We start from the raw sequence: 24935 nt of genomic DNA on the forward strand, positions 1-24935 counted from the left end.
GCCTAGTCCATCCCACGTCTACCCTGGTCCTTCAGGACACCAGAGGGTGTTGGAGTCTGACCCGGCTCAGTGCATCCAATCGCAGTCCACACTTGTACCAAGGGAGACTACAACCATTTCCTGATCAGAACGCAGCCCCCATTCCAGGCCACATGCCCCTTGGTGGGAACCTCAACCCAGATAGGGTTGTCTCCTTAGCTCCCCAACCAGGCCTGTTCCCAGACTTAGATCACACGCCTGCCAATGGCTGCTCTGACTCAGCTTGGCTCAGCCCCTCACCTGTCCTGACCTCTGTCTTAGACATTATGGCTTAGCGTCCCTGGTTCTTGCAGACCAGTAGGTGTAAGAGCCTAGCTCGACATGACCTGTGCTCCATCCTGGTCTCTAGTTTCTCTTGTGGGCTAAGATTTGCTCAGTCCTGCCTGGTCCACCCTGTTCCAATTACCAATTGACACATTACCCAGAGGTTGGAGCTACTTTGCCCAGCTTGTCCGACCCCCAGGTCTGGACCATATGTTCACCAGCAGGAGCTATGACTCGCCAAGGGAGTTTCCCAAGTTCCTCCACTTGATCCCCTCCCAGACCCAGTTCTCATACATACCATTGGGTTTAAGCCAGGTTCCGGAGAAGTCTGGCCTTCCATTTGGCCTTGTGTGAGCTGGTGAACATTGCAGCCCGGCCCACCCCACACCCTATTCAGGATGCACATTCGGGTGCTGCTGCCTTGACCAGTCCCGACTGTTGTGGATTCCTTTACCTGTGATTGATGGCAAGCTCCTTGGTCACACCTAGCTTAGTCCATCACCACCCCAACTCTTGAGCTAACCAGTGGGGCTAGAATTTCCACAGGGTTTGGCCCACACATCCCCCACAGAATCTACCCCCAGATTTGGTTCTCGAGTGCTAGTTAATGTAATGGCACTGCTTAGTGTGACCCTTCTCCTGATCCATCATCATGTCAGGTAACAGGATATGATTCTGCTGGACAAGCCCCGAGCCATAGCTTTTGCGTGGAGTGGTGTTTGGTGGTCAGCATTGTTCAGTGATTACAAGTTCTTCAAAGGAAGAGTTACTGTCATTGGGAATCTTTACGATTGATTCACGTCCTAGAAGCTCAGTGGGTTCAACCTGGGGCTACCTAAGCAGTGATACAAAGAACCAAAACCCCAGAGCTGCCCAGTGAGTGCGGCCAGCAGGCAGAGCCTGGTGCCCAATGACACACTGGCCACCCGGGGACAGCTCATCACGTGCACGTGGTGGCTGGTGGCTGGGATCCAGGCATGAGATGCCCCGTCTTGAGACCCAGCAGCAGCCAGGAGGCTGCTGGAAGTTTAAACTCCCAGGCCCAAGGTCGCGTCCCTCCCCAATCCCATTCACCACCCAATGAGCACGGCAGGTGGGCCCCGGACCTTCCCAGTCACAGAGACCTCCCCCCTCAGTGTACTCACCCTGAAGGGAGCAGCCCCCGGAACCCCGGGCAGGCCTGGGGACAGCTCACCACGTGCACGTGGTGTCTGGGGTCTGGGATCCAGGCATGAGACGCCCAGTCCTGAGACCCACCAGCAACCAGGAAGAGATTTGGTGATAATTCGTAAGGGCAGAATGTAGGTTTTAGTTCTTGTGTCATTAGCTTTGGATCTAGACATGAGCCTGGGGCTTTGCAGAAGGTTTTGCTTCTATCTCATTTGTTAATTCAGAGGATTTTATTTCTGGAACTTGAGGTTCTGTCTTTGTTGACTGATATGAATAGGAAGTAAGGAAACCTGCACTTCTTTGAGGCTAAGTTGGTAGGGAATATATAAAGAGAAAAGTTCAGAAACACCTAGAAGTTTGGCTGATTCTAATTGACTAACTTCTAAGGCTGATTAGACTAACAGAAATGATGTAACTGGAAATACCAGTAAATCGCTGCTATTTTTTGCTCCTCTCCCCTTTTTTGCCCTGGGACAACAGTGGTGATTCATCAGTCACGTTTTTGTACTCTTACAGATTACGTTGTTGTCATGGTACAGAAGAATACAGTCAGTATTACTTTATGGACAGCCATGATAATCTCCGGAAACTTAGGTTGTGACAGGACCCATCATGGGATGTCAGGCCAATAGGATACAGTTGGCTTCTATTTTTTTTTTTATTACATATGCTAGGTGTATGCATGGGGCTCTCTCAGCCTTACCTTGTCCTGCATAAATAAAGATGTATTCTCTGAAATAAAAATCAACTAGACACATTAACATGGGAGGAATTGCCTCATTTGCTTGTAGGTATACTAAGGTATCTGACAGCAGTTTCCCTTTGCTTCTTCAGCCAATCTGAACTGGAAAGTATCCAGGAAGTACTGGGAGATTACCGAGCCTGCCATGGAACCCTCATCAAGTGGATAGAGGAAACCACTGCCCAGCAGGAGATGATGAAGCTGGGGCAAGCAGAGGACAGCAGGGTGCTGTCAGAGCAGCTCAGCCAGCAGACGGTGGGTGTGGCCATAGCATGTTGGAAGTCGCAGTGGAATGAGTTAGCTCATCATGAAAGAAGATAAAGTTCTAGGAATGAAAGCTATCCCCAAAATAGCAGGACCATTCCAAGACCCCTCCTAGAGAGCTCCATATGATGGTCTCAAAACAGTGGTTTCACATTTGGATCGAAAGTCCTGTAAGAGTTCTTCAATCCTGAGTTTCTATGACTGTATTAAATCACTAGATGAACAGATTAAATATTTGTATTTTATTTCTTAATGTTACATTTTGTTTCACTAGGATTAGAGTGTGGGGTTTTGAAAACCCAGGGAAAGCTGTAAGTAGGGAAAAAAACCACCTTTTTTCTTGGTGTTTTGTTTTGTTTGCTTTCTTAGTGTAGTGGTTAGGACTGTGAGGTTCAAAGTGACTTTACCTGGATTCTGATTACCTGACTCACCTACCAACTCTTAGATCTCCAACAAACTCCTCAGTATTTATTTGCTCACTCATTCAATGGATATGATTGGTTCTTTCTTTAACTCAGTTTGTAAGGTTATTGTTAAGAATGAGTGAAGTAATACATGGTAAACACTTAGAACAGTAGTTCTCAAAGCGTGAACCGCAAACCAGCAGAGTCAGCATCCCCCAGAACATGGTGTCAGTGCACAATTTTGAGCCCAGTCCTAGACCTACCGTATCAGAAACCCATGCTGGATGGAGTGAGTCATCTCTGTTTTAATCAACTTCCCCAGTGATTTAAATGCAGCTAAGGTTTGACAGTAACTACCTGATGACATAGCAGATGCACCATTGTTTCAGTGATGATACTGACTATGATAACATCATGTTTTGGTTCCTAGGATTTGTTTGCAGAAATCGAGAGAAATCAGACAAAACTGGACCAGTGTCAAAAATTTTCCCAGCAATACTCCACTATTGTAAAGGTAACTTTACCTAAATACCCTAAAAGTCTCCTAGTTAGCAAAACTTACATTTGTCCCTCTATATTCTGTTTCAGGACAAATTAAGCTAAGTTCTTCTGTGAGAGCCTGGCCTCATTCCCATTAATACAGATGTGTACTTGCTGTGGTCCTGTGATTAGGGATGCTCAGAGAAGTGTCAGAGATTGGCTGTGATTTGAGGAGCCATGTTTGTGTGTCTGCAGGCCTCTTAAACTTGCCATAACAAAAGCAGAATGTTTGGATTTTCTCTCAAATAACCACTTACCCATCCAGCCTGTCTCAAAAAACAGTGACATCATTTTCCTAGTTACAGAGTCAAGAATTTTTTTTTTCCTAATTTTTTCTGATGATGTTCACACAGTTGATTAGGGTGGGAAGGGTTGAAGATTGAGGTAAAGTGGGTGAGACCATTGTTTCCAAATCTTTTTCTACTTGTATCTGGGGAAGGAGGGAGATAAGGGAAAAAGCCGCACCAGCCTCCCAACCACCTTAGTACCCAGGAATGGGAGATGGCCACCTGATGTCATCCCAGAGTTCCCAGTGTGCAGCACGCTCCAGTGGTTCTGCTCAAGTGCTTTCCATAGTTCTGAAATGCTGTCAATGTCACCAATGCAAGGATGAGGAAATCCTTTCAAGTTCCATAGGCTGACATGGTCCACCTTAGAATCTAAGGCCAGATATTTGCTGTCAACACTTGGCTAGGGTAGTGGACCAATTTCTTCTGCCCTCCTTCCTCTGCTGTGGTACCAGATGTCCTCTGCAGGCCCCAGTGGACTGCCATATCCTCCACATGCATCTGGACATGCTGTCCACTGAGGAGGCCCAGTTCTGACACACCCACCCCACAGTCAGATCACCAATCATGTGATTCTCCCCATGGTTGGAGCTCTGAATTCAGCAGTTTAGTTGGGGAGATCCTCAAATAAACCTCATCTGAAGTGATCCCAGATCTGACTCTCGTGTGTGCTTGCCAATACTGTGTCTGGCTCAGTCCGTCACCCACATCTGCCTGTGCACAAACTTTTAGTTGCAGTTGCTGGATCAGTTCTGTCTCCAGCCCCATCTCTTACGTAAACCAATGGATGCTGTGACCCAGCATAACCTTGCTCACCACACACTTGGCGCTCACATACACCAGCTGGAACTGCATGCAGCCTACTCGGAGAAGCTCCCAATAAGCCCCAGCTGTCTTGCCCCCAGCTCTGGCTCCTGTGCTTACCAGTATGTGCAGCAGACTGGTCTGGTGTGTCCCACATCCCATTCAGCTCTTGTGTACATCAATGGACATTGAAGTCTAGCTTAACCCAACCAACCCCACTATTGATCCCACATGCATGCCAGTGGATGCCACTAGCTGTCTAGCCAGGCCCACCCCCAGCCCTGGTTCAGATGCTGACCAGTGGGAGTTGCAGCCCATCAGAAAGGTGCCCACAGTTTCCCTACTGGGCCCATTCCCAGGCCCAAATCTTATGCTTTCCAGGAGGTTCTGCAGTCTAGCTTGGCAGGTCTTGCCCTGAGTCCCAGCACTTGCCAGATGATGCTGCAGTAAAACCCAGTCAACCTGCACTTACTCTGGCTCATGGATACACCAGTGGATACAGTTGGTCTGCACAGTCTGGGTCTCCCTCTAACCCAGTTCACATGCAGGCCAACAGGAGTTGTAGCCCTGCCTGGCCTAGTCTGGAGGCAAAAATCTTATAAGTCTTTCTCAACTCTTTGCCTAATCTTTATGTTTGGTCTATGATCAAGTGCTCTATTGGCACTCTTCAAATATGTGCCAAACATAGTTATGTCTTATCACTTCCCCTCTAATTCCCTAATTCACATCCAGATGAAGACTCTTCTTTAAATTGTTTCATTAGCTCTGAGCAGTTCCTGTTCCTGCTTCTGTTACTGCTCCCACAGACTAGTTTTCACACAGTAATTGGACAACCCTTTTTAGAACATACTGCGTGTCCCTGATTCTCAGACATCATCAGTGATGGACTATGCTGTAATTTCATGTATACCAAAAAACTCTTCCAATTCTATGACATGCCTCTGATTATAAGAGATACTCTAGTTTTTTTTGAGCCAGCAATGCCGAGATACTCTAAATTTTAAATATACTAAAATGTGGGGAATAATGTGTAGAATAAAGTAAATCAGCTTATATCACTCCTTGGCTATAATTGTCCAATGGCTTCATATTGTCTTCACAATAAAATTCAAAATCCTCACTTGATTGAAAAGAATGTTGAGGGGCCAGCCTTATGGCATAATGGATTAAGCTACCGCTTGCAGTGCCGCCATCCCCTGTGAGAGCCCCAGTTCAAGTCCCAGCTATTCCACTTCCCCTTCAGCTCCCTGCTAATATACGTAAGAAAGCAGGAGAAGGCAGTCCAAGTGCTTGGGCCCCTCCCACCACATGGGAGGCCAAGAATGAGGTCCTGGCACTTGGCTTCCTCCTGGACCAACCCCAAACATTGCAGCCACTGGAGGAGCAAAGCAGCAAATGAAAGATCTTTTTTTTCTCTCATTCTGTCTGCTTGCCTTTCAAACAAATAGATGAATCTTTAAAAGTTAAAAGACCATGGATGATCTAGCCTGTTTCTTTTTCTCTGAAACATCAGTTAAGAAGAATGTTATTATTTATTTATTTATTGGCTTTGCGCTAGAATATAAATTCTAGAGAAGTTTTTTTCCCTCTCTGGTACCCCACTTTGTGTGTTGCAGTCAAAGCAATGTGAGGCATGTGTAGATGGTAAACAAATAATGTTTGGATAAATGTGTTCCTTTAAGTTAATAACTGAAAACTTAGTGTCAGAAATAATCTAAGCCTGAGGTTTGTTTTTTTTTGTTGTTGTTGTTGAGTTTATCTATTTTGAATGTTAGAAGAGGAGACAGGCAAATATATATATATATATATATATATATATACGCACACACACACACACACACACTATCTATATTTTTATATAGTGTGTATACATATATTTCCCAGGAATATGAATTACAGCTGATATATATTTATGTATGTGTATATATATATATATCATCTATATATATATATATAGAGAGAGAGAGAGAGAGAGTTCATCTTCCTGCTTCATCTGGTTTACTTCCCAGATGGCCACAACAGCCAGTACCAGACCAGGATGAAATCAGCAGACAGGAAGTGTATACATTCTGCAACATGGGTGGCAAAAACCCAAACACCTGAGCCATCCTCTGCTGCTGTTTCCTAGGTGATTAGGGCGTTGGATCAGAAATGAAGTATCCAGGACATGAAGCAGCGTTCACATAGGATGCTGGCTTCATGGCAGCTTCACATGCTATGCCACAATGCTGTCCCCAAGACTTGAAACTTTGAGCAAGCATTTAACCTGAGTTTCTGTTGCTATATCTATAAAATGAGAACATTGGCTATAAAGATTAAATGAAGGGCCCAGCGCAATGGCATAGTGGCTAAATCCTCACCTTGCACACTCTGGGATCTCATATGGGTGCCAGGTCATGTCCATGCTGCCCCCCGCAGCCCATCTAGCTTCCCTCTTGTGGCCTGGAAAAACAGTTCAGGATGGCCCAATGCCTTGGGACCTGCACCTGCATGGAAGACCCAGAAGAAGCTCCAGCCTCCTGGTTTTGGATCAGCTCAGCTCTGGCTATTGCGGCCACTTGGGGAGTGAATCAGCAGAGGGAAGATCTTTTCAAATGAGATGCTGGTTTTGCAGGCAGCAATTTATTTAGCTGTGCCACAGCACTGGCCCCTTGCATAGTTTTCTAATTGAAAGCAGAAGTGCACTGTAGGCAAAGGAACCACATTGTATGTGCTTGTGCGAACTCTGTTATAGCTAGAAACTATGTGGCGTGAGGAAAGGGAGGTGATGACCCATTCATGAAAGGCTTGTTCCTCTCTGTTTTGGCTTCAGCTTTTTTTTCTTACTCTTCAACACATTCTTTGAACCAGTAACCACAACATTACCTGGGACCTTGTCATAAATGCAAAAACTTAGACCTTCTGAATCAGATTTTGCATTTTAACACAGTCCCTAGTTGATTTATGTGCATGTTGATGTTTGAGAAGCTCTCCTCTAGGTCTTTGAAGCTTTAATGCAGAGAAACAATGTGAGCATTTCTGTATTTTGGAGAAGTTACTCTAGGGACAAGACTAAATGGAGGTCAGAGGAGAAGGGTAGCAAAGAGGACTCTGCTGCTCCCATCCGTGGGAAGGATGAAGAGAGTCCGGACCAGGACAGCCCTGGGGACAGAATAGCAGAAGGAAATCAAAGGAGCGTTGGGTCTCTTAATTAGTTCCATGGAACTAATTAAGGCTATTCACTTGCCCTCACTGGACGTCAGTTTCCTTGTGAATGAGTTGAAAGTGTTAGCAGATAAACAGAGCGAAAACTCAGGAGTCAGCCAACTATGACCTGGAGGCTAAATCTAGATGCTTTTTTATATATAATCATGAGAAATGATTAGGGGAGGTGAAAGCCTTAAAAGTACCGTTGTGCCATGACGACTGTTTGGACTTGCATCATCCGCAAGTGGAGTTTGCATATTATCTGTGATTGTGTTCACTTGACCAAGGCAGAAGTGAGTGGCTGTGACAGATGGCTTGGGCTGGTATTTTCTGTTGGGTCCTCTACAGGAAAGTTGGCAAACCTCTTATCTGAATTATCGCCAAAAACATTTTGTAGCAATAAAATGCTCTGATTCTATTGTGTGCGGTATGTGAGCTTATAAAACCCAAGTAACTAATCAAAATTTTTTTCGTTTCCCAGGACTATGAATTACAGCTGATGACATACAAAGCGTTTGTGGACTCACAACAGAAATCGCCTGGCAAGCGCCGTCGCATGCTCTCCTCCTCAGATGCCGTCACACAAGAGGTGAAGGGCAGGGGGAGGAAACAGGCCACTGTCCGTCCGGGCCTTACATTGCAATTCAGGCCCACTCTTTGTTGAACCTATGACCCTGTGAAAACTTCCCTTTATTTCCCACTGCTTAAGCATATTATAGCTCTGGAAGACAGTTCATCTCAATTGTTCTTTTGAACCGTAGTTCATGGACTTGAGGACTCGCTACACAGCGCTGGTGACCCTAACCACTCAGCACGTGAAGTACATCAGCGATGCACTGAGGCGCCTGGAGGAGGAGGAGGTAAGGAACCTTGGGTCCTGAATGCACTGGGAAGTCACCAGAGCACAGCATGAGACTTGAAACAAGAAGGCCAAGTGCCACGTTGTCTTTCCCTGCTGATAACAGGGCACCAAGCAACTGAAATGTTTTTGTCACTTCGTGCATTTGTGGGAATGACAACAAAAGTGTCACAAATATTGACTTTGGAATTACAGACATATTTTAGTGAGTAGATAAATGTACAATACAGAATCCACAACCAATGAGGCCTATTGCATCAAACACTTCTACTTCCAAGTATTTTTATTTATAGAAATATAAGGATATAAAAGAAAGAATGTGAACAGAACTCTTTCAGTATAATTTGTCAAATATTAGAAATTTCCAAATTGCATTTAGTGGAATGCTGTGAAGGTATTAAAAGTATGTAGATTTAAGTGAATTGGATATGGATAAATATTTGTGTGGTTGTCCTCAAAAAAGTTTATAGTTAATATGTTATTAAAAAACTGTATGCTTTTAATTTTTTTTTGCTCCAGCACACTTTTAATGCCATTTTCCATGTATTTATTTATTTTTTTATAAAGATTTATTTATTTTTATTACAAAGTCAGATATACAGAGAGGAGGAGAGACAGAGAGGAAGATCTTCCATCCAATGATTCACTCCCCAAGTGAGCACAACGGCTGGTGCTGAACTGATCCGAAGCCAGGAGCCAGGAACCTCTTCCAGGTCTCCCACACGGGTGCAGAGTCCCAAGGCTTTGGGCTGTCCTCTACTGCTTTCCCAGGCCCCAAGCAGGGAGCTGGATGGGAAGTGAAGCTGCCGGGACTAGAACCAGCGCCCCTGTGGGATCCCGGGGCTTTCAAGGCGAGGACTTTAGCCACTAGGCCACGCCGCTGGGCCCTCCATGTATTTACTGAAGTACTCTTATAATTTATTATTAGACAAAGCAAGCTATACTGTCTAAGTATGATTTCAATAAAATTGTGTACCACAAAGACACAGTATTACACAGAAATAAGTATAAAAACATGAATATCAAATTTTTTAGGAAATAAACTAAAAAGTATGTATATTATGGATTTCATAGTTTTAAAAATACTTCGTAATGAATATTGAATCTTTTTATAATTATAAAAGTTTATGTCTTGCTAAATAAATTTTCATCTATTCAACCATTTTCTTAGGGTAGGTGCTATTGAAATTGTTAGCTATACCATCTTTTGCCTATATCTACTTTCTTTGTATGCAGTAAATATTACCTCATTATAATCTCTGTAAACTTCAGTCTCTTCATCTCTAAACCAAGAATTAAAAAAGTTAAAATAATGCTGTAAGTGAGGAGTGCTTTTTAAAATATTTACATTATTTTTATTTGGAAGGCAAAAAGAGGCGGCTATAGAGTTTCCATCTGGTAGTTTACTCCATAAAGCTTGGTGCAGCCAGGGCTGGGGCACACAAAAGTCAGGACATGAATTCAGTCCAGAATTCTCATATGTGTGGCAGAGACTCAGCAGCATGAGCCATCACTGCTGCTGCTGCTGGTACACGTGAGCAGGAAGCTGGCATCAGAAGTAGAGCCAGGACTCAAACACAGGTACTCTAATACTGAGTGTAGGCATCTTTAACTGTTGCTTCAAACACCCACCCCTGGAAAGTTTATTTTAAATATTTATTTACATATTTTTATTTATTTGAAATGCAGATAGTACTTGCATCCACTGGTTCACTCCCATGTATCAGGTATGGGCCAGGCCACAAAAGTCCGGGCTGGACCAGACCAAAACCAGTCTGAAACAACATCCAACTCTCCTGTAGGGGTGATAGGGACTCAAGTACTTAAACCATCATTTTCTGCCTCCCATTATGTGCATTAGTAGAAAGTTGGATCCGAAGTAGAGTAACCGGGACTTAAACCAGGCACTTGAACATGGGGTACAGACATCCCAAAGGGTGGCTTAATTTGCCGTGCCAGAACAACTACTCCTGAAAAATTATTTATTTAATCACTGATTAAAGTTCACATCATGTAGAATGGTGCTTTTTCAAAAAGGCATTAAGTATAATGAATTTTGCTGTTAGTATCATATTTGTAAACATTTGTCAGCAATGCCATTGGCTAGGTAAGTTATATGTAACAAGGTTACTTTCACTATAGGGTACTTCAGGTAACTCATTTCTATGCTTTAATAAATCTGAAGTTGAAGTAGGTGCTGCCACTCCTCAGGTTAAGCCACCGCCTCTAATCCTGACATTCCAAATGGGCATTAGTTCAAGTCCCAACTGCTCCACTTCCAATCCAGCTCCCTGTTAATATGCTTAGGAAAGCAGAGGAAGGTATTCCAGGTACTTGTGCCCCTGCCACCTGTATAGGAAATCCCAAAAAATCCCCTGGCTTCAGCCTGGCCCAACCCCTGGTATGTAGCCTTCTAGAGAGCTGGAGAATGAACCAGAAGATAGAAGATTCTCTCTGTTTCTGTATTTTTTCCCCCCTCTCTGTCTCTCTCTTCCTTCTCTAAATCTGCTTTTCAAATAAATAAACAAATCTTTGAAAAAGAAGAAATCTGAAGTTACGCAAGTCTCCTAACAAATTAATCAGGTTACTGATAATAAATTTCCTGTTGTAGAAAGTGGTAGAAGAGGAGAAACAGGAACATGTGGAGAAAGTTAAAGAACTTTTGGGCTGGGTGTCTACCCTGGTGAAGAACACACAAGACAAAGCTACCTCATCCCAGACCAAAGAATCCACAGACATTGAAAAAGCTATTTTGGAACAGCAAGTAAGTAGAAGGTGGTCCACATCTGTCTCTAGTGGAACGAATATGTGGGATAACAAAGTCAAATATGGACCTTTTCAAAACCGCCTCTTACCTGATGGTTTAATAAACCATCTTGTGATGGTGTCTGTGACTGTCCTGCATTCCAGGGTGCAGAGGCATTTGGGAGACTAGATTGGCTTCTCTCCTTGTCTCCCTTCTTCTCCCAGATACAAGAAGGAAAAAAAGAGAATGTGGAAATGGTGATCTCACCCATCTGCCTGTAGCTGTTGACCCTAATCACCCTAAACATCTATGTAAAAATCGTCCAAAATAAGAATAGCAATTTTTAAAAAAGAAATCATCTTGTTTGTACATCTAACTTTTTGGCCAGCTGAAGCTCATTGGTATTAATAGTCTGGCCTATGCTTCAGGATTTGTTATTTCAAATAAGTTTTGACCCTGCAATTCTTGAGTTTTGAACCTTTTCTGTTTATCCGCACTATATAGGTTTTGGCAGAAGAATTAACTACCAAGAGAGAACAAGTCTCAGAGGCCATTAAAACGTCACAGATCTTCTTGGCCAAACATGGTCATAAGTGAGTATTAAATGAAAAATTATGGCTTAACTGGGGAACCATTCTACCTGGCTAAATCTTATAGTCATGATGAGATTTTAAGATAGCAAGAGCCAGATTATAACGAACTTTACACTCTATTTTGGAGTTTGTATTTTGCCTTATTTGCCATGAAAAGGGATTTTAAACATGATTAAATTTTGTTTAGGGATGCTACAGTATTTACTTAGCAATGGATTCATAAGGGGCCAAGATTAGAGGCTGAGAGGGTCAAGAAAATGAGGCAGGTTGGAGAAGAGAAGACAACAGATTTGAGGGCTATTAATCATGGTAAATGTTGAGTTAAAGTAACAAATGAAAATCAACAGATATTAACTCTAAGCCTCTTGCTAAAACCACTGTTTGTGTGGTAATAACCAACTAAAACAACAACAAACACAGTAGGTTGAAGGGAGACAAGGTGGTTGCTGGTTATCTTGAGTATGAAAAACGTGTAGGACATCAGAGCAGAAACATATCAGAAAGTATCTACTACATTAATTTTTGCCTTTCATAATTCCACGGAAGATATCCAATGGGAAGGTGTAAGTTTAGAATTAATGATGGAACTCTGAAATGACAAAATTTAAGTCATCAGAATTTCTCTGCCTGCTGTACAGAAAAATCTCAGGAGAAGGAAAACTGAATGGTAACTCTGAATCCAGAAGAACAAAGCTTCAGAAAGAAGGGAATACTCTGAAGTTAAGAAAAATTGAAGTGTCTTATACTTGGCAAGTTGGAAGTTTCTGGTGACTCTGATGATGAAATTGGGAAATAATGTCAGATTTAGTAAGATGAATAGGGTGAGGAAGCTTATGGTTATAAAATTATTCTTTTAAGAAGCTTGATCATATACACGGATGTAGCTCATGATCGCTCACATGGGGATAGAGCTCAGGGGTACAGCATTTGACTGCAGATCAAGAAGCTTGATCATAGGAAAGAAATAATACAGTTGAATAAGTGGAGTTGAATATACAGCCAAAAAGTTTTGTTTTCTCAAAAGTTGGGAAGGAGGGATTTGTGTTTATAGACTTAGTCTCAAGGACAAAAGGGAAGAGATAATGCAGCTCTCAGAGGATGTAAAGATGAAATTCACCAATGGAGGGCCCAACGTGATGACTCAACTGGCTGATCCTCCCCTTGTAAGCTCCAGGATCCCATATGAGTACTGGTTCATGTGCCAGCTACTCCACTTCCCATCCGGTTCCCTGTTTATGACCAGGGAAAGCAGCAGAAGATGGTCCAAGTCATTGGGACCCTGTACCCGCGTGGGAGACCCAGAAGAAGCTCCTGGCTTCTGGCTTTGGATTGGCTCAGCTCTGGCCATTATAACTGTCTGGGGAATAATTCAGTGGATGGGAGATCTTCCTATCTTTCTTTGTAAATTGGATTTTCCAGTAAAAATAAATAGATCTTTTTAAAAAATGTACCTATGGAAATAAAGCATGACCTTCTTTAAAAAAATTTTTTTAAGGTGGAGTTAACGGAAAGTTAACGTAGAGAAAGGTAGAAACAGAGAGAAAGAAAGAAGTCTTTTATCCGCTGGCCCTCTCCCTAAATGGCCACAAAAAATGAGACTATGCCAGGCTAAAGCCAGGGCCAGAAGCTTCATCAGATCAGAGTCTCCCACGTGGGTGCTGGGACACAGGCACATGGACCATCTTCCCACACTGCCTTTTAGGCACACTAGTAGGGAGCTGGATTGGAAGTTCAGCAATGGGACTTGAACCAGTGCCCAAAAGGGATGCTTAGGCTGCAGGTGGGGGGCTTAACTGGCATGCTACAGTGCTGGCCCCAAAACACACCTTAAGTAGGAGTTGGGACACCTTTTCTCTGGTGTATGAGGGATAGGAAATTAATAAAACTGTGGAAAGAGACAAATTTTTCAGGAATGAAGCCAGAAGATGAAAGAATTTATATCTAGTGGTCTACCTTTTCTCTTAGAAATAAGCAGAGAGGTTTCCAGAAAATAACAGGGAGGCTAAGGGGAAAGGCAGGGGGCTTGAATTTGAATGGAAACTTGCAAGAGTACTGTCAGGAAGTAGCAAAGTTGAGGTTGGAAACCAGGCCCAGCCTTTGCAGCTATCTGGGGAATGAACCAGCAAGTGGAAGATACTTCTCTCTCTCTCTCTCGAGACTTCTCTCTCCTTTTTCCCCTCTCCCTTTTTCTTCCTCTCCCCATAATTATGCCTTTCAGATAAAATAATTTTTTTTTAAAGTAACATAGAATGATAAAAGTAAGTTATAAGATTCACCATATTCAAGAGGTAATTTCCTCTGGGGAGAAAGGAAAAGGAATGGACTCGGTAACCAGGACAGTGAGGGTTGAAGTATTTCTATAATGTCTTCCTTCTTAGAAAAAAAAAATCTAAAGCGAATGTGCTAAAATAGTCAAAAATTGTAAAGTTGCTTAGGTGGCTAATGAATGGGAAAATGAGAGTTGTGTTATGCTATTTAACCTATTTCTATATTAGAAATAAGTTTAAAAAGGTAAAGAAATATAAAACTGCAAGATAGGGTTGTAATCATGTGGTGGATTCTTAAGTCTAATGTTTCAGAAGTATAGTTATTCCAGATGGTGGTCAGGCCTAAGTTTGGCATGAAAGGGCGAGGTTCAAATGGAGAGGAGGTCGTTTGGATTAAGAAAGTTGCCAGAGCAAGTGACATGATGAAGAACAATGATTCTATGTGCAATAGATGGAATACAGTGACCGAGATGCCAAAGTTGTCAGTGGGTGTGGAAGCCTGACTGCATAGTCCATCCAAGGCAGAGAAGTGACAATTGTAAAGCATTTGAGGAAAATTTTGAGTATTTTTTTTCCACTGAAAGAACCATGATATTTCATTTTCAGGCTCTCAGAAAAAGAGAAGGAACAGATATCTGAGCAACTGAGCGACCTGAATAAGACTTACCATGACCTTTGTGATGGTTCTGCAAACCAGCTTCAGCAACTTCAGAGCCAGTTGGCTCAACAGACTGAACAAAAGGTACTTTCAGTTTTAATCTCCAAATGCTGTGAGAGGATCTTTGAAATGGTATGAAAGCAGCTTTGCTGATTGAGAGTCATGATCACTAGCTACCCATGACCAATGTGTTTAATTCTTAACCTCACATTAGCAGCCATTTGTCTTGTGTTTCTTTACTGGGGTTCCATGATGTGTTGGTCAGTCAAAAACACTAGAAGGTACTCCTGGTTTGCTTTTTAGGACCATTTCACTTTCTTATTGTCTGCCATTTTGTGGCAGGCAAATCAGGGAACACATAAATTCTGTATCAGAAATGATCACATTGGAAAAAGATTGTTTCTTTGTGGCCTTGCCCCCAAACTCTTGTACACAAGAGATCAGGGTACTGGGAACAAAAAGCTATGAACTTTTTCCCTCCATACAACAATAATGGGAAATGTTTGCTTTCGAGGCAAACTGTTGGATTAGCTTCGCTGACTGAGACACTGGTTCCCCCCACCCATCGTCATCCCATCATGTGACATCTTTACCAGTTCATGCTCCATGTTCATTTCCCAGACCATGTGGACGTCGGTGTAGCTCCTGCTGGTTGTCCTAAGTCCTTTCTGGATCTCTATGTGTATGTGTACACTCACCGTATTATATACCTGTGTCTCTGGGTGTATATGTGTTTGCCTGCTTATTTCCTATGTTGTGAAGCAATGGCCAACTTATGTGGGGCGGGTCAAAACTTCTCTTTATTTGGTCATCAGATTTGGTCCAGATAATGCTTAAAATAAGATGCGATATGCCTTAATCCTGGTCCTTGCATATTAAGTCTGTGCTGAGGTTGCAAAGAGCACAAGGTAGGACCAGCTGCAATTTGATGGTATACTTCCAAAACAAATGTGTGGGTAAGGTAGCCCATGCCTAAAGGCTTGTTGCTTCACCATATAAGGGAGTACGTGAAAAGTGTTAACAACTGCTTGCTGAGAACAACCGGTTCTCATTTTTGGAGAGTTGAAAAGGGGGAGGCGGAATAGGGAAAGAAAAAGGAAAGAAAGAAAAGCTGCTGAGCACCACTACATTGAGCATGATGTGTCCCTGTACTGTTTGTGTGTTTCATGTGAAGTAGTGTTCCGATTAACTGACATCCTTGCTTACAAGTTTCACTAACCCTTTGGAGTTTAAGCACAAATGCACAAAGGGAAAAGAGGACGACCTGTCTGGGGTTCTTTTTTGCAAAACAAAACAATACAAAAAAGCAAAAAACAGTCGCATGCTGGACGCTAACACCAAGCTTACACTGTATGTGTGATACGGCTGAGCTGCTCCATAAGGCTCTCTCTCTTATCTGCCCAAGGCGTGCCCTGCAACTCTGGTAAGTAGAAGTCTTTTGTGTTCTCTTTCCTTGACTCCCTCTGTCTTTTAATGCGTGGTTAGGTCAGAATGTCCATGTTTGGTAGGACTGAAATGGATTTTTCTGGATTCTTTCCCAGCTCAGTGCTTCCTGTCTATCCTCAAGTTGTGGAAGCAACAATGTAGTCTTTGTTTCTCGGCTGAATTCCAGGCCTTTCTTCAGTGTCAGCATTTGGGAGACTCACGAATCTCCTACAAGAATCTTTTCCTTTGTTCTATTGCCTGCTTCTGATATTCTTGCCCCCCCCCCTTTTTTTAAGATTTATTTTATTTATTCAAAAGGCAGAGTTACTGAAAGTTGGAAAGGAGACACACATTCATACAAGGATAGAGCGAGAGAGACACAGAAAGATCTTCATCTACTGGTTTACTCCACAAAGGGTCCTAATGGCTGAGACTGGGTCAGGCCAAAGCCAGTAGCCAGTAGCGTCTTCCTGATTGTGGTGCCCAACCACTTGGAGTGTCCTTTGCTGTTTCCCCAGGAATGTTAACAGAGAACTGGATCACAAAGGGAACAACTGGGGTTTGAACCAGCACTTGTGTAGGATGTCAGCACTTCAGGCAGAAGTTTAGTATACTATAGCATAGCATCAAGCTCTGCCATAGGTTTTCTAAAAGAAACTTTTTGGGTTTCTCAAAGAGCCTGATGCCAATGAACTTTTCCCTTCACTCTTGGTAAAATAGACACAATAAATTTACATTACATAAATTAACTCGTAGAAATCGAACTCTACATTCTGTGTCGGAAACGAGGGAAGCACAATAGCATATGACATTGTAAATAGTGGGCAGGAGTCAGTTGATTATTAATTGAACATTATATGAGAGTACAACAAAAAGTTTGTAGATGACCCAGAATTGTGGTATACTATGTTAACCCACTGTTTGTGACATCAGCACCCCACATCAAGAGTGCCCATTTTGAGTCCTGGCTGCTCTGCTTCCCAGTTGGCCTCTTGCTAATGCACCTGGGAAGACATTGGAAGATGCAGGATGGAGAAAGGCCTGTGTTGGGGGGCCTCTGCCACCTACCTGGGCGACCAGGACACAGTTCCTAGCTTCAGCCTAGCCTGACTCTGACTCTTACAACCATTTGATGACTCCATGTATGCAGGAATTGCACAATCCCTTGCAACAAAATGAAGGTCTTGTTCCATGAACTTTTTGAAGTACCCTTGTACACTGGAGTGGAGGTCAGAACCAAATCTGCTCTTCTTCGTTTGCTGTCTATTCCACATTCTTCCACAGCAGTCAAACACGGAATCCTCATTGGATGTTTTTAAAATGCAGAGGAAATGGCTTAATGACTTTAAAGACTGTTTCTTTACTACATACTCATTTATTTTTTTGTTCATCGAATCTGTTGAGCTGCAGGTGTTCTCTGTGTGTAGGGAGCTTTCTTCTTTCCTCACTGAGATAGAAATGGAATGCATTTAAGAGACAGAAAGTGAGTGGCACTGGCAACCAGATTCTTGATGGATAAGTTAGAGCTGCAGAAGGACCAGAAAGTAATGCTGGAAAAAGAGGAGTGACTTTGACAGGGTATACAGTTTGCTTTACTTACTGACAGTAGGACCTAACTCCTACGTCAGATGTGATCCCTCTGCCTATTCTTTAGGCCTTTCCAGACACCACTGGGCAGGCAATATATAGCACAAAATTTTGAGGCAGACCTTGAGTTGTTTTTGAACTCAATAGTTTTGTGATCTGGGACAAGTTCCTAACCACTCCATGCCTCATTTCCTTACCAGCAAAATTGAAGATTAAAATACTTCTTTTCTTAGGATTGTTATTAAGCTTAAGTATCATTGCTCAAAAAATTTCATAGTGAGTGGTAGCTGTCATTATGTTATACTGCCTGTGACAGCCTGAACCAGAAGGAAAGTTACTGGTGGTTCCATAGGCAAAGTTCCCCACTCTGTGCTTTCCCTGACTTTCCTTGATTTGCTCTAGTCCTAAAACAAATTTATTTGGGGCTGTTGCCTTTGAAGAAGCTAACACTGGCTGCCAAGTCTGTGACAGCTCCAAGTGCTGGGCAGTTACTTTGAGTAGTGTGTGCAGACCCACATACGGGATGCAGAGCTGCTCTGTGAGTGTTGGTCTGCTTAAATCTCCTCTCATTCTATGAACCAGTCCTGCTGTGCGTCAACAGAAAAGTGCTATTTTCACAGTCCTCTGCATGAATTGTAACACCAAGAAGCTGTCATGTGGGGTTGGATTCTCACTTTTTGGGAGCTGGTATGTGTCTTTTAAGAACATTTGATATGGTTTAGCCATAAAAATAGAATCTGTTCTATTTCACCGCTTGCAACTTTGTAGAGCTTATCATTTAGATATGCTTAATGCTACCATTCCTCAGGTAACCTGTGAACTTCTAGCCCTGTTAAACATTCTGCAGTTTAGAAAAATTCTTTTTTCACATTAGTACTGCCAGGCTTGCTTCAGAATGCCTTCTATATGTTCAGGCTTACTCAGGCTAGACTTTTCTTGCTGTCAGAGTTTATCTAATATTTGAATTTGTGCTTTGAGCAGTTGGGGTCTGTCATTGGCTCTGATTTGGTTTTCTTCATTTTTTTCTTTTAGGGTTGCAGAGCAGTTGCTGGGGTGATTGACCTAGGCACAGTGGAGATATTTCCCATCTTCAGAGCTATGCAAAAGGGCCTCATTGACCAAGATACAGGCCTTGTTCTCCTTGAATCCCAAATTATCCTGTCTGGCCTCATTGCCCCTGAGACCAATGAAAAGCTCTCTCTGCAGGAGGGCCTAGCCAGAAATCTCATTAATCCACAAATGTACCAGCAGCTCCAAGAGCTACAGGATGCCCTGTTCTTAATAGCCAAGCTTACTGAGAGCCAAGGCCCTCTTTCTGTGGTAGAAGCAATTGAAAAGAGGATAATAAGTGAGAAACTTGGACTGAAAATCTTAGAGGCTCACCTGGCAACCGGAGGTTTCTGTCTGTCCCTCAGTGAGAACTGTATTAACCTGGAAGAGGCTTTCCATCAAGGCCTCATTTCTGCCTCGCTACATTCAGCATTAGAATCTCACCTGAGATCATCCAAGAATTTGATAGACCCCAACACAGCTGAGAAAATCGGTTTGCTGGAGCTGATGCAGAGATGTATCATCCACCAGGAATCAGGATTGAAATTGCTACCTGTCAAGCAATTGGCAGGTGGAATGGTGAGCTTGAAGTCAGGTCGGAAGGTGAGCATTTTCCGAGCAGTTCAGGAAGGGCTAATAGATAGGCAGGTCACTGTCCGGCTGCTGGAAGCTCAGCTTTTTGCTGGTGGCATTGTAGATCCAAGAACAGGTCACAGACTTACAGTACACGAGGCTGTAAGACATAGTTTGATTGACCAAGATATGGCCTGTGCTATTCTCATAAGGCAGCTGCAGACAGGAGGCATCATCGACACTGCCACTGGACAGAGGTTGACAGTAGACGAAGCCGTGAGCAATGATCTGGTAGCTGCCAAGACTGCACTTGTGATTCTGGAGTCCCTCTGGTCACTCATGGGATTCCTGTGGCCCGAATCTGGAGAGATCCTTCCAGTTACAGATGCTCTAGAACAAGGTATCGTGTCTACTGAATTGGCACATAAAATCCTCAGCAATCGACAGTATATTAAGGCTCTATTTTTACCAGACACCACAGAGATTTCGTCCTGGGAAAAAGCAATAGAAAATGGTATCTTGGACAAAGATCTTGCCAATAACCTAAAATCGGTTTGTATACCAGATGTGATGCCGCACATGCAATTAGCAGTGTCTTCAGAACAATGCAAACTGAGCATTAATCCTAGAGCAGAAGCTCTGCCATGCAGCAAGGGCCCAACTGAGGGTGTAGCAAGCCAGAGAGAGAAGCTGTTGTTTCAACTGATGACTCACAGCTATATTAATGTGCAAAATGGACAGCGACTGCTGCTGTTAGATAAAGAGTTGATAAAGATACTAACATCCAGAAATGAAGCTCAAACAAGTCCTCCAGAAGTGTTTGGGATGGGGGTTCAAGGACTAGGAGCTCCTGAGGAGCATCAAGAATCAGCTAATGTGAAAACCACAGAAACTTCCAGTGATAAGTCCACTGTAAGACCTGCTGAACTCGAGTTTGCATCTCAGAATGAGGAGTACGCTGATCACAAAGATAGCACTGAAGCAAGAGGCAAAAAGACTGCTGTAAAAACAGAATGTTCTTCTGTAGAGAGCCCTGGCAGGAATGAATTTGTAGAAGAAAGAATAAAAAATCCAGTTATCAGCACAGTGAAGGTCATGAGTAAAGTCAAATCAGAGTTACAGAAAGAGTTGGTAGGTACAAAAAAACAAGGCCAGTCAGAAATGTCTGCCAGAGGTGATGGCAGCAAAGCCTTCCCCCTGGCAGTACCTCCCGAGCAAACAGAAAGTGTACCCTCGGTGCCAGGCAAAGACCTTTTAGCTATTGGAACACCAAAGAAAGAAATGCAGGTGCTCAGAAAGACTTCATTTACTTGTCAGAAAGAACTAGCAAACCCTTTTGAGATTGAATATATTCCAGGTGAAGCTGGAGGACCACTCGTGAAACCCCAAAGCAAGAAGTCACAATTTCAGCTAGAGAAAACTATAGGTTTAAAATCAGAACCCAAATCTGAAAAAGATAAGAATATTCATTTTCAGGACAAAAAGGAAGTGTTGAATAAGATATCTTTGTCTGGGGATGACTATAAACACACTGAAGAAGAAGTAGCACACATTTCAGACACTAACAATAAGGTGTTAGAAAAGACTGCCGAGGAAGGTGATGGGGTCGACACTTCCCTGTCGTGCCATCGTCCTGCAGAATTGCTTGAAGAAGATACCTTAAATGTATTGTCTGCGCAGCTCCTAAGAGGTGGTATATCGCAAGAACAAACTGGGGAAAAACTCTTATTAAATGAAGCAGTAGCCCAAGGCATCATGCCCAGCCACACTGCAGTGAAACTGATGAGAAAGCTGAACATGTTCCGAGGTTTCTTTGACTCTCAGACCTGTGAGTCTTTAACAACTGAAGAAGTCATTGATGAAGGGCTGATGGATGAGAAATTACTGCATCATGTCCTCCTGGCAGACAAAAGTGTCAGCGGCATTTTAGACCCCAGTACCCACACGCTGTACTCCGTGAAGGATGCAGTTGCCGTTGGACTTCTTGATAAGGAAACAGCCACCAGAATTTTAGAGGGCCAGGTGGTGACTGGTGGGATTGTTGACCTGAAGCGAGGCAAAAAAGTTTCAGTAACTTTGGCCTCAAATCTTGGCTTGGTGGACAGTGCTGACCAAACAGAGCTTACAAAGCTAGAGAAAGCTGTCAAAGGCAGAGATGCTGGAAAAGAGGTTAGAGAGAGATTGATTAGTCTCCAAATGGAAACAACAGGACTTGTGGACCCTGCAAGGAAAGCCCCGTTGACAGTTGTAGAGTCCATTGACAGAGGTCTCTTGGAGAATGAGGAAGCCCTTCATTTGTTGACCAGGCAGGTGGTAGATGGAGGTATCATTCACCATACCTCTGGAATGAGACTTTCTGTTGATAATGCCTTTCAGCGTGGCTTGATCAATGAAGACTTAGCCAAGCAACTCAAAAAAGTTGAGAACTTAAATGCTCATCAGTTTTCCCATCCTGAGACAAAGGAGACTATTTCTTTAGCTGAAGCTGTAGAATTAGATCTTGTTTCTCCAGATTTGAAAAGAGAAATTCAAGAAGTCCAGGCCTTTACTGGAAACTTTATAGATCTCGTTTCTAGTCGAGGATTGACCTTGGCAGAAGCTAAAAAAGAAGGACTGCTGACTGAGAAAGCAGTAGTAGCTTCAGGAATGATCCATGGGATTGTAGATCCTGAGAATTACAAAATTGTTCCCTATTCAGAACTAGTGAAGAAATGCAAGATTGATATTGAATCTGGGCAGAGATATCTGGAGGCAATTCCCTTCTCAGACATCAAAGATAAAGTGAGTGATAAAGTGCTTACTTTGTCTGAAGCAATTCAGCTTGGAAGGGTAGATTTTGTGTCTGCACTGAAGGTTCTGGAAGCCCAGGCAAGTACTGGAGGAATAATAGATATTGCTACAGGAGAAAGACTGACTTTGGCATCAGCTTTGGAACAGAAATTGGTGGATGAAAATATGGCTAAAATGATTGCATCTCATCAGGTGTTAAGTGGAGGGATTGTTGATATATTTAATAATCAGAGAGTGACTGTAGAAGAAGCTGTTGAGAAAAGATTTATAAGCCCTGAACTGGCAGCTGTGATCCAAACAGATACTTTAGAGTTCAATGATCACAGATCTCAGTTTGAAAAGCAAAATGGAACTGACGTATGTGAATTAAAGAATGAATTTTCAAGAAAGGAGACAATGGTCGCTTGTAGTAAAAATTCTGAAGTAAGTTGTGGTCAAGGAGAGCGCGAGACATCATTTCAAGTCAAAAGTGAGTCTGCCCCAGAAAAGTTCACAGTGAAAGTATCTCATGGGAAGCAGGTTAAAAAGAGTAGGGAGATTGCATTAAAGGAATTGGAGCACAAGGATCAAGATCAGCACAGACCCACTCCAGAAGCTAAAGAATCCGTCAACATCACAATCCCTAGGAATCTTAAAGATGAACCTTTGGGTCAAGTTTCAGAAGTTTGTGATTTTAAACCCAAGGAGATGGCTGAACATGACCTGGAAAAAAGTGGGACTGAAGAACAGGAAAAAGTAGTGACAGAAGCAGAAATTATCACTCATATAGAACAATCCGCTCCACATATTGATTCTGATGAAGGAAGGGACATAATTTCAGATGTACAAGAATCTAATTCTGAAAGATCAGATAAATTTCTGCGTGAGCAACCAGTGAATACCAGGTTGAAAAGTAAGATAGAAAAGAAAGAGATGATTGCAGAAAAAGGTGTTAAAACATGCAAGCTATCAGTTTTTTCAGAAGAAAGGTTGAATCGGGAAATTACCAGTGGCAGTAAGCCTACTTCTCCTCTAAAGAGTCCACCTGTGGAAATGACTGTAAGTGAAAAGGGGAAAGAGCTCAGTATAGAGGAGGAATGTTCTCTTATTTGCAAAATTAAAGACTCTTCTTCCCAACTGATCCTCACAGACATTTCTGTACAGGATCAAGATGTGTTAACATTCTTCAGCTCTGAACAGGTCAGTGAAAGGGAAGCAAAAAATGTAAACCCCTATTTCACTTCAAAACCAGAAGAAAATTTACTTCAAGAAATTACTAGCAGGGCCAGTAGTGAACAATTCTCTCCTATGATTCCAAGGCCTGAAGGATTACACTACCAGGACTTAGTTGGAAAAGCCCAATTTACAGACACATCCCAAATTTCCAAAGCAGATAAGTCTTTCCAAGGAACAACTAGGCTGGAGCCCAACAATTCTCAAGATCCCTGTGTTACTTCTAAGGCTAAGGAAACCGAAGATCTGATGTTCTCATCTCCTGAATATAAAAAGACCTTCCAAGAAGTTCCTTTCAATTCAACAAGAACTTCCGATGAACTTGCAATTTACAAAGTAGATCCAAAAGAAGGTGATTATTTAGCCTTCGGTGACAGAGAAGGCCTTTGTCATCAGGGTTACAAAGATAATTGTGAACTTGCAGCAACCCAGGACATAACTGGAGAGAAAGTTCCAGAAGCGGCAGATCCTCTAGTCACAGGTTCAACAGCAGGGTGTCCCGATGATGTAGTGACTCAGAGAGGTCCCACTGTCTTGGGATCCATTCCTCCAGAAAAACTACTCAAAGATGTGTCTGAAAAAGAGAGCACAAAACAGCAGGATACCTTTTCCAGTCCCACCTCTCCAGAGACCAGTGAAGAGGAACCAGTAACCTTAACATCATGCTCTGTGAAGAGGGTGGATGAGCAGCTCTCACAGGAAGAGCCCAGGCAGAGCCCTGTGAGTGGCCAGACTCCCTTCATGGCAGCACCTGAGGGGAAAGGAAATGACGGTGCAAACCTTGAACCCTTCCGTGCAGCCCAAGTAAGTATTCCAGTGGCATGTTTGCACTCTTGTTTTCTTTTTTATTTTATTCTTTTTAAAGATTTATTTATTTTTATTACAAAGTCAAACATACAGAGAGGAGGAGAGACAGAGAGGAAGATCCTCCGTCTGATGATTCACTCCCCAAGTGAGCCGCAACGGCCGGTGCTGCGCTAATCTGAAGCCGGGAACCTGGAACCTCTTCCAGGTCTCCCACGCGGGTGCAGGGTCCCAAAGAATTTGGGCCGTCCTTGACTGCTTTGCCAGGCCACAAGCAGGGAGCTGGATGGGAAGTGGAGCTGCCAGGATTAGAACCGGCGCCCATATGGGATCCTGGGGTGTTCAAGGCGAGACTTTAGCCGCTAGGCCACTGTGCGGGGCCCTGTTTTCTTTTTTAGATATAGCTAGGTTAATGCTGTAATTCTCGGGTCTATACACATATAACAATCTGTATATCTACATTTTAGGGCACTAGACACTTCTCTAAGATTTACCATTGTAATACTATTGTCAGAAAATTAACCATTGCCTCTCAATATCTTTCTGAAATGTGCAAAAGTTTTAAATTAGAAACTAACACTGGGGCCAGCATTGTTGCTTGGCAGGTTAAGCCATTGCCTGCAATGCTGGCAACCCTGTGAATGCCAGTTCAAGACCTAGTTACTTCAGTT

At 42.9% G+C, this 24935-nt stretch overlaps 1 protein-coding gene across 9 annotated transcripts in view; it reads left to right on the top strand.

The window, feature by feature from the left end:
- Positions 1-24935, top strand: part of MACF1 (microtubule actin crosslinking factor 1) — a 388597-nt gene that overhangs the window by 228784 nt on the left and 134878 nt on the right. For 6 of the 9 annotated variants that reach the window (XM_058679238.1, XM_058679268.1, XM_058679263.1 and 3 more), the window contains 8 exons: positions 2308-2470; positions 3314-3397; positions 8182-8289; positions 8462-8560; positions 11171-11323; positions 11810-11898; positions 14772-14907; positions 18868-24264. In XM_058679238.1, coding sequence (XP_058535221.1) covers positions 2308-2470; positions 3314-3397; positions 8182-8289; positions 8462-8560; positions 11171-11323; positions 11810-11898; positions 14772-14907; positions 18868-24264 — 6229 coding nt within the window. The remainder of the gene's footprint in view (positions 1-2307; positions 2471-3313; positions 3398-8181; positions 8290-8461; positions 8561-11170; positions 11324-11809; positions 11899-14771; positions 14908-18867; positions 24265-24935) is intronic. The other 3 variants (XM_058679296.1, XM_058679275.1, XM_058679284.1) reach the window with 1 other exon arrangement.

The sequence above is a fragment of the Ochotona princeps genome, chromosome 2, assembly GCF_030435755.1.
Source record: "Ochotona princeps isolate mOchPri1 chromosome 2, mOchPri1.hap1, whole genome shotgun sequence".
NCBI classification, from domain to species: Eukaryota; Metazoa; Chordata; class Mammalia; order Lagomorpha; family Ochotonidae; genus Ochotona; species Ochotona princeps.